Genomic DNA, 14,440 nt, shown 5'->3' with positions numbered 1-14,440 from the left:
AAAACATTGTTCTCAATGCTACTCAGCATGCACCTACACTCAAACAAAAATAAAGTAACTGGTTAAATGGGATCACTACACACAACTGTTTATTTTTTTTCTCTCTACCCTGTTGATGCCTATTGATCCACAAATCTCTGTAGGGTTCACTGTTGACTTTTGATATTGTGAAAATAAAATCTTTTTGTATCAATCTCCTTTATCTGCTGGAGGTTTCAAGTTCTGTTTATTTAGCCAGTTGATGCATGGATTGAAGAAAAAAAACTGTTTTTGACCTACTTCAATTATGTATCCAGACATGATATACTGTTGGGTGTTGTTCCCAACAAATCCTAATAGCAATATTACAGAATGCATGAAATGAGTAAGTGTGGTGATTGTAGATAACATTTTAGTAATTTAGCAGGCACACTTGTCCAGCGTGACTGCTATATATTTCCACATATATGTTTATATATTTAAATATGTGGAAATTCAGAGAAACATTCAGAGAGAGCTAATGAGCAGATGGGCTCCTGCATTTTCAGCATGTTTTTACAGAAAGATGGATTAAGAGCTAGATAGTTTTGCTTTTCTGCAAGGACATATACAGGATTCTACCCTCCACAACATAACCTTCAATCCAAATCAAAACTCCAAACCTGCAACCTAATTTTGGACAGAATTGCCTGGAAGGATTCCTACTACCAAAGATTATTTCCTAGGTATATACAACGAATGCGCTGGCAAACTAACTACCAACAAAATAAACACAAGAAACCTGAAAACACCATCTAACCTGGAACTGAGTAATGTTTAGTCTGAAGTTACATTTAAAGCCAAGAAGAAAAATAAATATGAATTATATATTTTACTTTATAAGGACTGAATGCGAAGTTAAGGCTACCAAGCTTGCTAGGACAGATCAGATCAATTAGCACAAGTGAGCGGTGTCAAAGCCCTTGAGCCCAACAATGGCAGGAGAGTTTCACAGCCTCCCCCACCCAAATGCAGAGGCCTTTGAAGCCCCCCCATCTGTGCAGAGGTCCTTACAATACAGTATCCCCTGGATGTATCTCTATTTTGAACTGATATGCTGCAAGGACACTTCAATTGTTAATTACATCAAACTATTTTGTTGCTTTGATCACATCAGAAAATATCCTCCCCGCAATCTCCAAAATACAACAGCCGCAGGACAACTTTGTTTGGAAGTCGTAAAGGACGATTCGCCAACACTAAAGAGATATAGCTAGCTAACGTCCTCCTTTTCCACGTGGAAAAAAAACAGTGGACAAAGACTTGCTAGCTGGGAATTTCTACAAGGAACCCGAAAAATCTTCTCCCAAGTGGGTGTGACACCTACTCCCGTTGCCTGCTACACTGCTGCTTGGATTCCACCTGGCGATCTGTTCACCGTCTGCCCTAGCCTGTCTGGGTACCTGTGCCCTCCCCCTGTCTGGTACAGGTACCCCCGCCACACTCCCCTCTTTCTCCCAAGCTTTCACTCGCCTCCAGCACATGCACTGTTGGGGCGAGTGACTCTTTGCTAGCCCCAAGTTATATATTTTATCTTGTGCTTTAAGCTATTTGCCTCATGACTCCTGTGTGCTTGATTGACTATGAACTTCCTTGTTTACCCAACCGTGGGACAGACTACGTTTGTTTCCACACTCGGGACGCCGACTTTGTACTCATGTTACCTGATGAAATTGCTGTACAATATGATCTTGTTGCCATCTAATCCACATTCAAATGTCATAAATCAACACTACAGAGCTCTCCCTGTCCTCTGCCGTGCCCTGATTGTATTACTGCTGATGATATCTGGAAATGTGCATGTACACCCTGGTGCATCTACTGTTGCTAGCCCTAATTCTCACTTGTGCTCTGGCAATCTTTACCAAGGAACACCTTCAGTGCTTGCTTGTCTCCACAAATTCTTTCTCCAAATAATTTGATTTGCTGTTTTTAAGCATTCAACTTTCAAATATCTCTTGACTGTTTCTGGGTATTATCGTCCTCCATCAGCACCGGCCTGTCCTCTAATTGCCCTAAGCGCTCTCCTGGACCCTTACACTAAGTCTGAATGTGTCCTGTTAGGTGACCTAACCTGGGACATGCTTAAACCACCTGATCAAGTCCTAAAGCAATGGGGCTCCCTAAATCTTTCTTAGATTATTACCAATCCCACAAGGTATGACTCCAAACACCCAGGAAAGGCTAATCTCGTTGATGTTATCCTCACAAAGAATCCTGATAGGTATCAGTCTGGTGTTTTCTGTAATGTCCTTAGTGATCACAATTTTTACAGCCTGTTTTCGTAATGGCTGCTCAGTGAAACGACCTCTCCTGATTTGTCATGAATGCCTGCTAAAAAACTTTAATGAGCAAGCCTTCCTTCATGACCTGGTCTCTGTAAATTGATGTAGAAACAGCTTTATCCCCTCTGTCGAAGACACCTGGACCTCCTTTTTTTATATTTTCAGTTGTACTGTTCATGTCCATTACATGAAATCCAAATAAAAATTGATTCAAATTACAGATTGTAATGCAACAAAATAGGGAAAATGCCAAGGGAGATGAATACTTTTGCAAGGCACTGTACTCCACCTCAAGAATACCATTTGGCGAAAGGCTCGGCACACGCATAGTTAGGCTGACTGGCTCTCGTTCAGGCAAATGAGAAATAAGTGCACTCAGGCTATCCGGAAGACCAAAATGAGTTACTTTAAGGAGCAGTTCTCTCTCTGTTGGTCTAACCCCAAGAAGTTATGGAACACGGTTAAAGACCTGGAGAATAAACCCTCCTCTTTCCAGCTGCCCATGTCCCTTAATGTCGATAATGTGGTTGTTACTGACAAGGAGCACATGGCTGAGCTCTTTAATCACCATTTCATTAAGTCAGGCATCATATTTGACTCAGCCATGCCTTCTTGTCCGTCCAGCATTTCCTCATCTTCCACCCCTTCTAATGTGACTATCCTTGATGCTGCTCCTCTTTTTCCCCTGCCCCGCTACAAAGTTTCTCCATGCAGGCAGTCACTGAGTCCGAGGTGCTAAAGGAGCTCCTTAAACTTGACCCCAAAAAACCACCTGGGTCAGATGGTTTATACCCTTTCTTTTTTAAGGTTGCTGCCCCTATCATCACCAAGCCTATCTCTGACCTTTTTAACATCTCTCTCCTCTCTGGGGAGGTTCCCATTGCTTGGAAAGCAGCCACGGTGCATCCTTTATTTAAAGGGGAGATCAAGTTGAGCCTAACTGTTATAGGCCAAATTCTATTTTCCCTGTTTATCAACAGTGTTGGAAAAACTTGTCAATGATCAGCTGACTGGCTTTCTTGATGTCTATAGTATTCTCCCCTCCGGATTTTGTGTTAAACGCTCTGCAACAAAGCTTTCTCTGCCCTTAACCTTGTTCTGAACACCACCAAAACAAAGGTCATGTGGTTTGGTAAGAAGAATGCCCCTTTCCCCACTGGTGTGATTACTACCTCTGAGGGTTTACAACTTGAGGTAGACACCTCATACAAGTACTTGGGAGTTTGACTAGACAGTACACTGTCCTTCTGTCAGCACATGTCAAAGCTGCAGGCTAAGGTTAAATCTAGACTTGGTTTCCTCTATCTTAATTGCTTCTTTGCCCAATAATGTTTGTACCATGTTTTGTGCTGCTACCATGTTATGCTGCTGCCATGTTGTGTTGCTTCCATGTTGTTGTCATGTGTTGCTGCCATGCTGTTGTTGTCTTAGGTCTCTCTTTATGTGGTGTCTCTTGTGATATGTGTTTTGTCCTATATTTTTAATCCCAGCCCCTGTCCCCGCAGGAGGCCTTTTGCCTTTTCGTAAGCCGTCATTGTAAATAAGGATCTGTTCGTGACTGACTTGCAGAGTTAAATACATCCCAAATACATTTTGACAGCATGCTATGGTAGTTAGTCAAATATAATCCAACATATTTTTCATAAATACTGTGCATTGGGAAAGTATCCAGACTACGTTTTCTAAAATGGATTACATTTTTGAGAAATGTTTGCAAAATAAAATAGAAATACTTAATTTACATAAGTGTTCAGACCCTTTGCTATGAGAATCTAAATTTACGTCAGGTGCATCCTGTTACAATTGATCATCGTTGAGATGTTTCTACAACTTGATTGGAGTCCACCTGTGGTAAATTAAATTAATTGGACATGATTTGGAAAGGCACACACAGTGGATGTCAGAGCAAAAACCAAGCCATGAGTTCGAAGGAATTGTCCGTAGAGCTCCGAGACAGGATTGTGTCTAGGTACAGATCTGGGGAAGGGTACCAAAAAATGTATGCGGCAATGAAGGTCCCCAAGAACACAGTGGCCTCCTTCATTCTTAAATTGAGGACTCTTCCTAGAGTCAACCAAACTGAGCAATCGGGGGAGAAGTGCCTTGGTCAGGGAGGTGACCAAGAACTCGATGGTCACTCAGACAGAGCTCCAGAGTTCCTCTGTGGAGATGGGAGAACCTTCCAGAAGGACAACCATGTTGTCCAACCAGCACTCCACCAATCAGGCCATTATGGTAGAGGGGCCAGATGGAAGCCACTCCTCAGTAAAATGCAAGCTCGCTTGGAGTTTGCCAAAAAGGCACCTAAAGGACTCTCAGACCATGAGAAACAAGATTCTCTTGTCTGATGAAACCAAGATTGAACTCTTTGTCTGAATGCCAAGTCTCACGTCTGAAGGAAACCTGGCACCATCTCTATGGTGAAGCATGGTGGTGGTAGCATCATGCTGTGGGGAGGTTTTTCAGTGGCAGGGACTGGGAGACTAGTCAGGATCGAGGGAAAGACGAACGGAGCAATGTACAGAGAGCCTTGGCGAAAACTTTCTCCAGTGCGCTCAGGACCTCAGACTGGGGTGAAGGTTCACCTTCCAACAGGACAACGACCCTAAGCACACAGCCAAGACAATGTAGGAGTGGCTTTGCGACACCTCTGAATGTCCTTGAATGGCCCAGCCAGAACCCGGACTTGAACCCAATCGAACATCTCTGGAAAGACCTGAAAATAACTGTGCAGTGACGCTCCCCTTCCAACCTGACAGAGCTTGAGCGGATCTACAGAGAATGGGAGAAACTCCCCAAATAAAGGTGTGCCAAGCTTGTAGAATCATACTCAAGAAGACTCAATGCTGTCATCGCTGCCAAAGGTGCTTCAACAAAGTACTAAGTAAAGGGTCTGAATACTTATGTAAATGTGACATTTTTATTTTATTTTATTAGCAACAAAAAAACATTATGGGGTATTGTGTGTAGATTGATGAGAGAGAAAAAAACATTTAATCTATTTTAGAATAAGGCTCTAACCTAACAAAATATGGAAAAAGTGAAGGGGTCTGAATCCCTTCCGACATTACATTAAAATGTGTTGAAAGTGTTTCTTTTTAAGGAAATAGTATTTCACAGTTCACTAGCTTCATGCTAACTGAATTTAGCTTCGCCAATCTCTAGCTAGCTTTAGGCTATTAAGTTTCAGCTATTGTTAGCTCACATGTTGACGGTTTAGAATGTAATGGTTCTAGCATTGTTTATCTCATGCCGTCAGTCATTTGTAGCTTCATGGGAATTGACACTGCTGAGTTCTATATAATGTTACCCGCAACACTATTGCTAATCATTTGTTTTTGTTAGTGATGATTCATTTGCTTTTGGATCATGAAATATGTTTGTGAAACCATATGGGAACATTTACACACTTTGCATTCAGTATTTTCACAACACATCTTGTGTTTGGGACTTATTGTTCATATGTTTATGCCCCAAAAAATCTCAGCCTTTTTAATTTACATTTCTTGATTCTTATTTTTTAATACAATCTAAGAGGTGAACCTGCAAGAAGGCATTTAATTGTACACCATGTGTATCCTGTGCATATGACAAATACATGTTGATTTGAATTACATAATTTTTCTCGATATCTATCTTTACCAACATCTCTGTGTTCTTGTTCGCAAATGTAGCAAAACATTCAATCAACTGAACGTGCCCCTAAGCTAAGTTCAGAACAACTAAATAATAATTGAACCAATCATGGCATTACACAGGATAGGATAGAATAGTATAATTTAATATCCCATACGGAAATTGTCTTTGCAACAAAGGACAGGCATACTTGGTGTACAGATAACATACATCATATCAGGTGACATACAGTACATCACAAGACCTAATGACCAGATGGACATACTTAAATACACTGTAAATGTCTTATAGTCCTCTGAGCACTGAAATCATCACAACTCCTGAACCTTGCTTGCTGTCTGTCTTTTTATCTATTTAATTTTCACCAAATCATTGTAGTTGACAGAGAAAAAAAAACATTGAAAACAGTGAATACTAACATACAGAAACAGAAAATAACAACAAAACAGAAACAGACACTATGATTAGCCAATAAGATGCTTGTATTGTTACAGTTCTGCTCCGGTCACAGTCTCTGCCTGTAGGGTGAGGCATCTTGGGTAAGTGGGTGGGAGTTGGTCCACCAACCTTACATTTCATCCAATCCACTGCTGTGGATTTTGGAGTGATACTTCCCTGGTCCAACCCCCCTCTCTTTAGCACCCAGTAGGAGGTGTCCTTGAAGAAATAAGCATCTCCTGAGGGAAGAGAGTGATTGTGGTATGGTTTGTGTACTTCAAGGAGAGATGTGGTCAACTAAACATATTGGGAGATTCTCAATTGGTATTGCTCGATTCCTCGCTTCATCTCCTCGCCTCCTTTTGAAAAAGGTCAAAGGTAATCTAGGAGCGGAGGCGAGAAGAGGATACGTTGAAAGAAATGCGCTTGTATGAAGTTAGACTCTCCTCCACTCGTGCGTCATCAGGCAAATTACATTTACAGGGGAGGAATCCAAAAATAAAATGGTTATATAACTACTGTATAGTTTTTAAATGTGTGCATGCTTTTCTCCTTTGAGAGGGTGTGGTAGATTTGTTTTTAAACACTTCTGCGCTAGCTGCAAGGAAGAAACTCTTGTGCATCCTCTGCCGAAGTAGGTAATCGAGGAAGAGAGCATACTCCTCCATTTGCTTACAAACAAATTGACACTCTCCTCCATGACTCATCGGTTTTGGGGTCACAGAGGAGAGGAGGATGGAGGGGTCAAGGAGAGGACAGACTTTTCAACAAATGAGAATCTCCCAATATCACACTCTCAGTAAAGTTGCATATAATATATTTATATTCTATTCGTGTGGGATTTGTCGTAAGGATGGTATACAGAAGACAGCCCTATTTGGTAAAAGACAAAGTCCATATTATGGAAAGAACAGCTCAAATAAGCAAAGAGAAACGACAGTCCATCATTACTTTAAGACATGAAGATCATTCAGGAAAATGTCAAGAACTTTGAAACTTTCTTCAAGTGCAGTCGCAAAAACCATCAAGCACTATGATGAACCTGCCTCTCATGAGGACTGACACAGGAAGACCCAGAGTTACCTCTGCTGCAGAGGAGAAGTTCTTTAGAGTTAACTGGGCCTCAAATTGCAGTCCAAATAAATGCTTCACAGAGTTCAAGTAACAGACAAATCTCAACATCAATTGTTCAGAGGAGACTGTGTGAATCAGGCCTTCATGGTCGAATTGCTGCAAAGAAACCACTACTAAAGGACATCAATAAGAAGAAGAGACTTGTTTGGGCCAAGAAACACGAGCAATGTTCATTACACAGGTGGAAATCTGTCCTTTGGTCTGATGAGTCCAAATTTGAGATGTATGGTCCCAAACACCATGTCATTGTGAGACGCAGAGTAAGTGAACGGATAATCTCTGCATGTGTGGTTTCTACCTTGAAGCATGAAGGAGGAGGTGTGATGGGGTGCTTTGCTTGTGACACTGTCTGATTTATTTAGAATTCAAGGCACACTTAACCAGCATGGCCACCACAGCATTCTGCAGTGATACACCAACCCATATGGTTTGCACTTAGTGGGACTATCATTTGTTTTTCAACAGGACAATGACAATGACCCAAAACACAAGGGCTATTTGACCAAGAAGGAGAGGGATGGTGCTGCATCCTGGCCTCCACAATCACCAGACCTCAACTGAATTGAGATGGTTTGGTATGAGTTGGAATGCAGAGTGAAGGAAAAGCAGCCAACAAGTGCTCAGCATATGTGGGAACTCCTTCAAGACTGTTGGAAAAGCATTCCTCATAAAGCTGGTTGACAAATTGCCAAGAGTGTGCAAAGCTGTCATCAAGGCAAACATTTATTTAGATTTGTTTAACACTTTTTTGGTTACTACATGATTCCATGTGTTATTTCATAGTGTTGATATCTTCACTATTATTCTACAATGTAGAAAATATTTAAAAAATAAAGAAAAACCCTTGAATGAGTAGGTGTGTCCAAATATTTGACTGGTACTAAAAGTGCCCCAGAACTACCCTTTACTAAGCCTTAAGGACCCACAAAGCTTCCCTCGGAGTACTGTAGTGTCATCCTGTATTGGTCAGTTGGTAGAGCATGGTGCATTTTGCTATGGGGCGTAGAGAAGATTTTGCAATTTCATAACTCATTTCATGCAATTCTACTCATTTTGCCAAGGGGCGGGGAAAAGAATTTGCAGTTTTACAGCTAATTTCCTGCAATTCTACACATTTTGCCATAGGTCGGTAATTCGACCATGCTTACTACAATTTTAGATAGCTGGCCACTAGACTAATTTACCAATCTAAAAAATGTTAGCTGACATGGGCTACTGTAATTGAGTGACTGTCAGTGACTGACATAATAGAATATTATGCAACATTTTGAAATATTCCATGTTCCAGCTCTCAACAGTAAGTTGCGACCCCAATTGAGTTCCTAAAACAAATGGATCCGCAGGCCTACAAAAGTGGGGGTAGCCAGTTGCCCATTTCTGGGTAAAATGGTTGGATTGGATAAAGGCCAATCTGATCCTGGATCTGTGATTAGGTGCAAACACTAACTTAGCGTATTTCTTACCGTCTCCCCAGCTGATGATGTCATCTGGGTCAGAGGGCACCCCTGTCCAGAGGGAGGCCATTTTGGGGTAGCCCCCCTCCAGTTTCCTGTCCTGCCCCCCTTCGTCAAATCTCCAGAACTCCCCTCCGCTGAACACGTACGTTTTCCCATTGTGTGCCCACACAAACACCGCCTCCACCCTCTCCAGTGGCCGACCCTCCATGGTATGCATGCCCCATTCCTCTAGGGAGCGTGGGTACCCAGGCAAAGAGGCCCTGTCTTTGAACATCCAGTACTGGGCTCCTGCATAAGACAACCAGAGAGAGATTAATCACATTGAAATATATAATTTATCAGACATAAACAGATAGAAGACGCTCATTTGGGCATTCATATACTACTCACACAAGCACATAACAGTAAGCAATATACAATTGAGAATACTATATATTTACGGTATCATATCATATCATATTATGCAGTATTATATATTTTTGAATATATTCTCACCAATGAAGAAGATGATGTGTCCGTCACTCCTTTCATAGACTGTGTCGATCCGGTCCAGCCTTAGGGGGAGCCCAACCCAGAAGTTGTGGATCAATGCTGGGTTGAAAGACACCAGAGAACCCCACTGCTGAGCACGCCAGAAAAAAGCACCTGAGAGAGGGAGAGAGAGAGACAAAGGGAGAAGCACAGGTTGGGGGGAGAGAGTGTGTTTTGGGTGTACAGTATACAGTAAGTGTATGCACTATGCATATGTATTTGTGTACAATGTATGGGTTACAGTTGACTTTAGATGTGACAATGGAAAATATGCACGATAGACAGTATGTTAGACAGTATGTTCCACAAATCTAACAACGTAAATGTATTGTATTTTCTCTAAACAGTCTTCATGCAAAAAAAAATATACACTTATATTTTCGCAATGTGATTTACATTTATCAAAAACTCAGATACCAACAATACGTTGGGCTTTGACGTCAAGAAAGGAAAAGCCTGCTGGTGGCTTCGGTGATGGAGGCGAATTGGGTAAGTAGGTACAAAATTGCCCAAAGAGTTTGGTCATGTTATGTTGGTAGTAGATGATTTTTTTTAAACAGTCCATGCAAAACGAACTGGCCCACTCAGATCTAGCATGGTGCTTGGGGATGGAATAGGCTAGCTAGCTAGCAAGCAAGCTACAACAACTCCATCAACATTGCACGTTTTGCAAAAATAAATGGTCAAATACCAATTGGATTAATGTCATCTTTTGTTTCAAGGTATGTCTTTATTTTTGCTGAACTGTGATCTTTATTGGCTGATATATGTTGCAGAATATCATGGTAGCCAATGTTGGGTCAGCCATTATAAACTCAGCAAAAAAAGAAACGTCCTCTCACTGTCAAATGTGTTTATTTTCAGCAAACTTAAAATATGTGTAAATATTTGTATGAACATAACAAGATTCATACAACTGAGACATAAACTGAACAAGTTCCACAGACATGTGACTAACAGAAATGGAATAATGTGTCCCTGAACAAAGGGGGGGTCAAAATCCAAAGTAACAGTCAGTATCTGGTGTAGTCACCAGCTGCATTAAGTACTGCAGTACATCTCATCCTCATGGACTGCACCAGATTTGCCAGTTCTTGCTGTAATATGTTGCCCCACTCTTCCACCAAGGCACCTGCAAGTTCCCAGACATTTCTGGGGGGAATGGCCCTATCCTTCACCCTCTGATCCAACAGGTCCCAGACGTGCTCAATGGGATTGAGATCCGGGCTCTTCGCTGGCCATGGCAGAACACTGACATTCCTGTCTTGCAGGAAGTCACACACAGAACGAGCTGGTGGCATTGTCATGCTGGAGGGTCATGTCAGGATTAGCCTGCAGGAAGGGTACCAAATGAGGGAGGAGGAAGTCTTCCCTGTAATGCACAGCATTGAGATTGCCTGCAATGACAACAAGCTCAGTCCGATGATGCTGTGACACACCGCCCCAGACCATGACGAACCCTCTCCCTCCAAATCGATCCCGCTCCAGAGTAGAGGCCTCGGTATAACGCTCATTCCTACGACGATAAACGCGAAACCGACCATCACCCCTGGTGAGACAAAACCGCAACTCGTCAGTGAAGAGCACTTTTTGCCAGTCCTGTCTGGTCCAGCGACGGTGGGTTTGTGCCCATAGGCAATGTTGTTGCAGCTGATATCTGGTGAGGACCTGCCTTTCAACAGGCCTACAAGCCCTCAGTCCAGCCTCTCTCAGCCTATTGCGGACAGTCTGAGCACTGATGGAGGGATTGTGCATTCCTGGTGTAACTCTGGCAGTTGTTGTTGCCATCCTGTACCTGTCCCACAGGTATGATGTTCGGATGTACCGATCCTGTGCAGGTGTTGTTACACGTGGTCTGTCACTGCCACTGTCAGCTGTCCGTCCTGTCTCACTGTAGCGCAGTCTTAGGAGTCTCACAGTATTTTATTGCCCTGGCAGTCCTCATGCCTCCTTGCAGCATGCCCAAGGCACGTCCACGCAGATGAGCAGGGAACCTGGGCATCTTTCTTTTGGTATTTTTCAGAGTCAGTAGAAAGGCCTCTTTAGTGTCCTAAGTTTTCATAACTGTGACCTTAATTGCCTACCGTCTGTAAGCTGTTAGTGTCTTAACAACTGTTCCACAGGTGCATGTTCATTAATTGTTTATGGTTCATTGAACAAGCATGAGAAACAGCGTTTAAAACCCTTTACAATGAAGATCTGTGAAGTTATTTTTACGAATTATCTTTGAAAGACAGGGTCCTGAAAAAGGGATGTTTATTTTATTGCTGAGTCTACCTGGATTTACTGTTACTGCTGCTAGTAACATTAGCACTCCGTTTAGTATGTGGTTAGCTATAGCTACCATCGGCAAAGAACAGTTTTAGCCAGTTTGGTTATCGACGTTCAATGTCTACTATGATGATAAAGGTTTATTTTGATTTTGTATGAGAAACGCTGATGTGCTGAACTTCTAATAAGTGATGTGTTTCAAGGCTGCTAGTGGTTAGCTAGTGGTTAGCTAGTGGTTAGCTAGTGGTTAGCTAGTAGGGGTAAGCCAGCAGGGGTGTAAAAGGGGTTATGCTAAAAGCTTGCGCACTGTACAAGTGCCACGGTGTACTCTCTGTTTAGGGACAAATAGCATTCTAGTTTGCTCAGTTTTTTGTTAATTATTTCCAATGAATCAAGCAATTATCTTTTTGTTTTCTTATGATTTGGTTGGGTCTAATTGTGTTGCTGTCCCGTGGCTCTGTGGAGTCTGTTTGTGTTTGTAAACAGAGCCCCAAGACCAGCTTGCTTAGGGGACTCTTCTCCAGGGTCATCTCTCTGTAGGTGATGGCTTTTTTATGGAAGGTTTGGGAATCGCTTCCTTTTAGGTGATTGTAGAATTTAACGTCTGTTTTCTGCATTTTGATAATTAGCGGGTATCGGCCTAATTCTGCTCTGCATGCATTATTTGGTGTTTTACGTTGTACACAGAGGATATTTTTGCATAATTCTGCATGCAGAGTCTCAATTTGGTGTTTGTCCCATTTTGTGAATTCTTGGATGATGAGCGGACCCCAGACCTCACAACCATATAAGGCAATGGGTTCTATAGAAGGCCCTTTTTGCCTTGTCTCTCAGCTTGTTCACTGCTTTGTGAATGTTACCTGTGGCGCTGATGTTTAATCCGAGGTATGTATAGTTTTTTGTGTGCTCTACGGCAACGGTGTCTAGATGGAATTTGTATTTGTGGTCGTGGCAACTGGACCTTTTCTGGAACACCATTATTTTTGTCTTACTGATATTAACTGTCAGGGCCCAGGTCTGACAGAATCTCTGCAGAAGATCTAGGTGCTGCCTTTGTTTTGGTTTGTTTCTTTGTCAGTTAGGGTGCCGTCTAGCGTACAGTAATTTGGCAAAAAAGCCAATTTGACATTTGCTCAGTACATTGTTTTCACTGAGGAAATGTACGAGTCTGCTGTTAATGATAATGCATTTTTCCCAAGGTTGCATATCCCACGGTAGTGATTGGGGTAACATTTGTCTCCACTTTTGTGGATTGGGGTGATCAGTCCTTGGTTCCAAATATTGGGGAAGATGCCAGAGCCAATGATGATGTTAAAGAGTTTAAGTATAGCCAATTGGAATTTGTGGTCTGTATATTTTATCATTTCATTGAGGATACCATATTTTGTCCTGTAGTTCATTCAATGTAATTGGAGAATCCAGTGGGTTCTGGTAGTCTTTAATAGGTGATTTTAAGATTTGTATTCGATCATGTATATGTTTTTGCTGTTTGTTCTACGACCAAAAAGAAAGGAGAAGTTATCAGTTTTGGATAGATAACTCTTCGTATTGTTGTTTGTTTAGGGTTTTCCAATTTTCCCACACTTGGTTAGACTATGGATTTTTCAATTACATTGAGCTGCTTTCTGACATGCTGTTTCTTCTTTTTCCGTAGTGTATTTCTGTATTGTTTTAGTGATTCACCATAGTGAAGGCGTAGGCTCAGGATTTCTGCATCTCTATGTTTAGGTTGGATAGGTTTCTCAATTTCTTTCTTAGGTTTTTGCATTCTTCATCAAACCATTTGTCATTGTTGTTCATTTTCTTCGTTTTTCTGTTTGACATTTTTAGATTTGATTGGGAAGCTGAGAGGTCAAATATACTTTACACCTTCACTCTTACAGTGGGACGTTTTGTCCAGGAAGTTGTTTTGTTGTTTTTTGGTAGGTTTCCACACTACTTTCCTTCCATCTATAGCATTTCTTAATATTATTTAGTTCCTTTGGCTTTGATGCCTCATGATTGAGTATTGCTCTGTTCAAGTAAACTGTGATTTTGCTGTGATCTGATATGGTTATCAGTGAACGCAGTGACTGTGAACGCTCTGAGAGACTAGGTTGAGGTCAGTGATAAAGTAGTCTACAGTACTACTGCCAAGAGATGAGCTATCAGTGTACAGTGCCTTGCGAAAGTATTCGGCCCCCTTGAACTTTGCGACATTTTGCCACATTTCAGGCTTCAAACATAAAGATATAAAACTGTATTTTTTTGTGAAGAATCAACAACAAGTGGGACACAATCATGAAGTGGAACGACATTTATTGGATATTTCAAACTTTTTTAACAAATCAAAAACTGAAAAATTGGGCGTGCAAAATTATTCAGCCCCCTTATGTTAATACTTTGTAGCGCCACCTTTTGCTGCGATTACAGCTGTAAGTCGCTTGGGGTATGTCTCTATCAGTTTTGCACATCGAGAGACTGAATTTTTTTCCCATTCCTCCTTGCAAAACAGCTCGAGCTCAGCGAGGTTGGATGGAGAGCATTTGTGAACAGCAGTTTTCAGTTCTTTCCACAGATTCTCGATTGGATTCAGGTCTGGACTTTGACTTGGCCATTCTAACACCTGGATATGTTTATTTTTGAACCATTCCATTGTAGATTTTGCTTTATGTTTTCGATCATTGTCTT

At 41.7% G+C, this 14,440-nt stretch overlaps 1 protein-coding gene across 1 annotated transcript in view; it reads right to left on the bottom strand.

Moving 5' to 3' along the window:
• Positions 1 to 6,068: 6,068 nt before the first annotated feature.
• The window catches only part of mmp25a (matrix metallopeptidase 25a), a 34,799-nt gene continuing 26,427 nt past the window's right edge, over positions 6,069 to 14,440 (bottom strand). The window contains exons 8-10 of the mRNA XM_021626048.2: positions 9,464 to 9,613; positions 8,975 to 9,256; positions 6,069 to 6,616 (exon numbers count right to left, since the gene is read on the bottom strand). Coding sequence (XP_021481723.1) covers positions 6,354 to 6,616; positions 8,975 to 9,256; positions 9,464 to 9,613 — 695 coding nt within the window. The 3' untranslated portion in view covers positions 6,069 to 6,353. The remainder of the gene's footprint in view (positions 6,617 to 8,974; positions 9,257 to 9,463; positions 9,614 to 14,440) is intronic.

The sequence above is a fragment of the Oncorhynchus mykiss genome, chromosome 12 (genome assembly GCF_013265735.2).
Source record: "Oncorhynchus mykiss isolate Arlee chromosome 12, USDA_OmykA_1.1, whole genome shotgun sequence".
Classification (NCBI taxonomy): Eukaryota; Metazoa; Chordata; class Actinopteri; order Salmoniformes; family Salmonidae; genus Oncorhynchus; species Oncorhynchus mykiss.
Note: the sequence above shows the minus strand (reverse complement) of the source record. Positions and strands in the feature narration are given on the sequence as shown.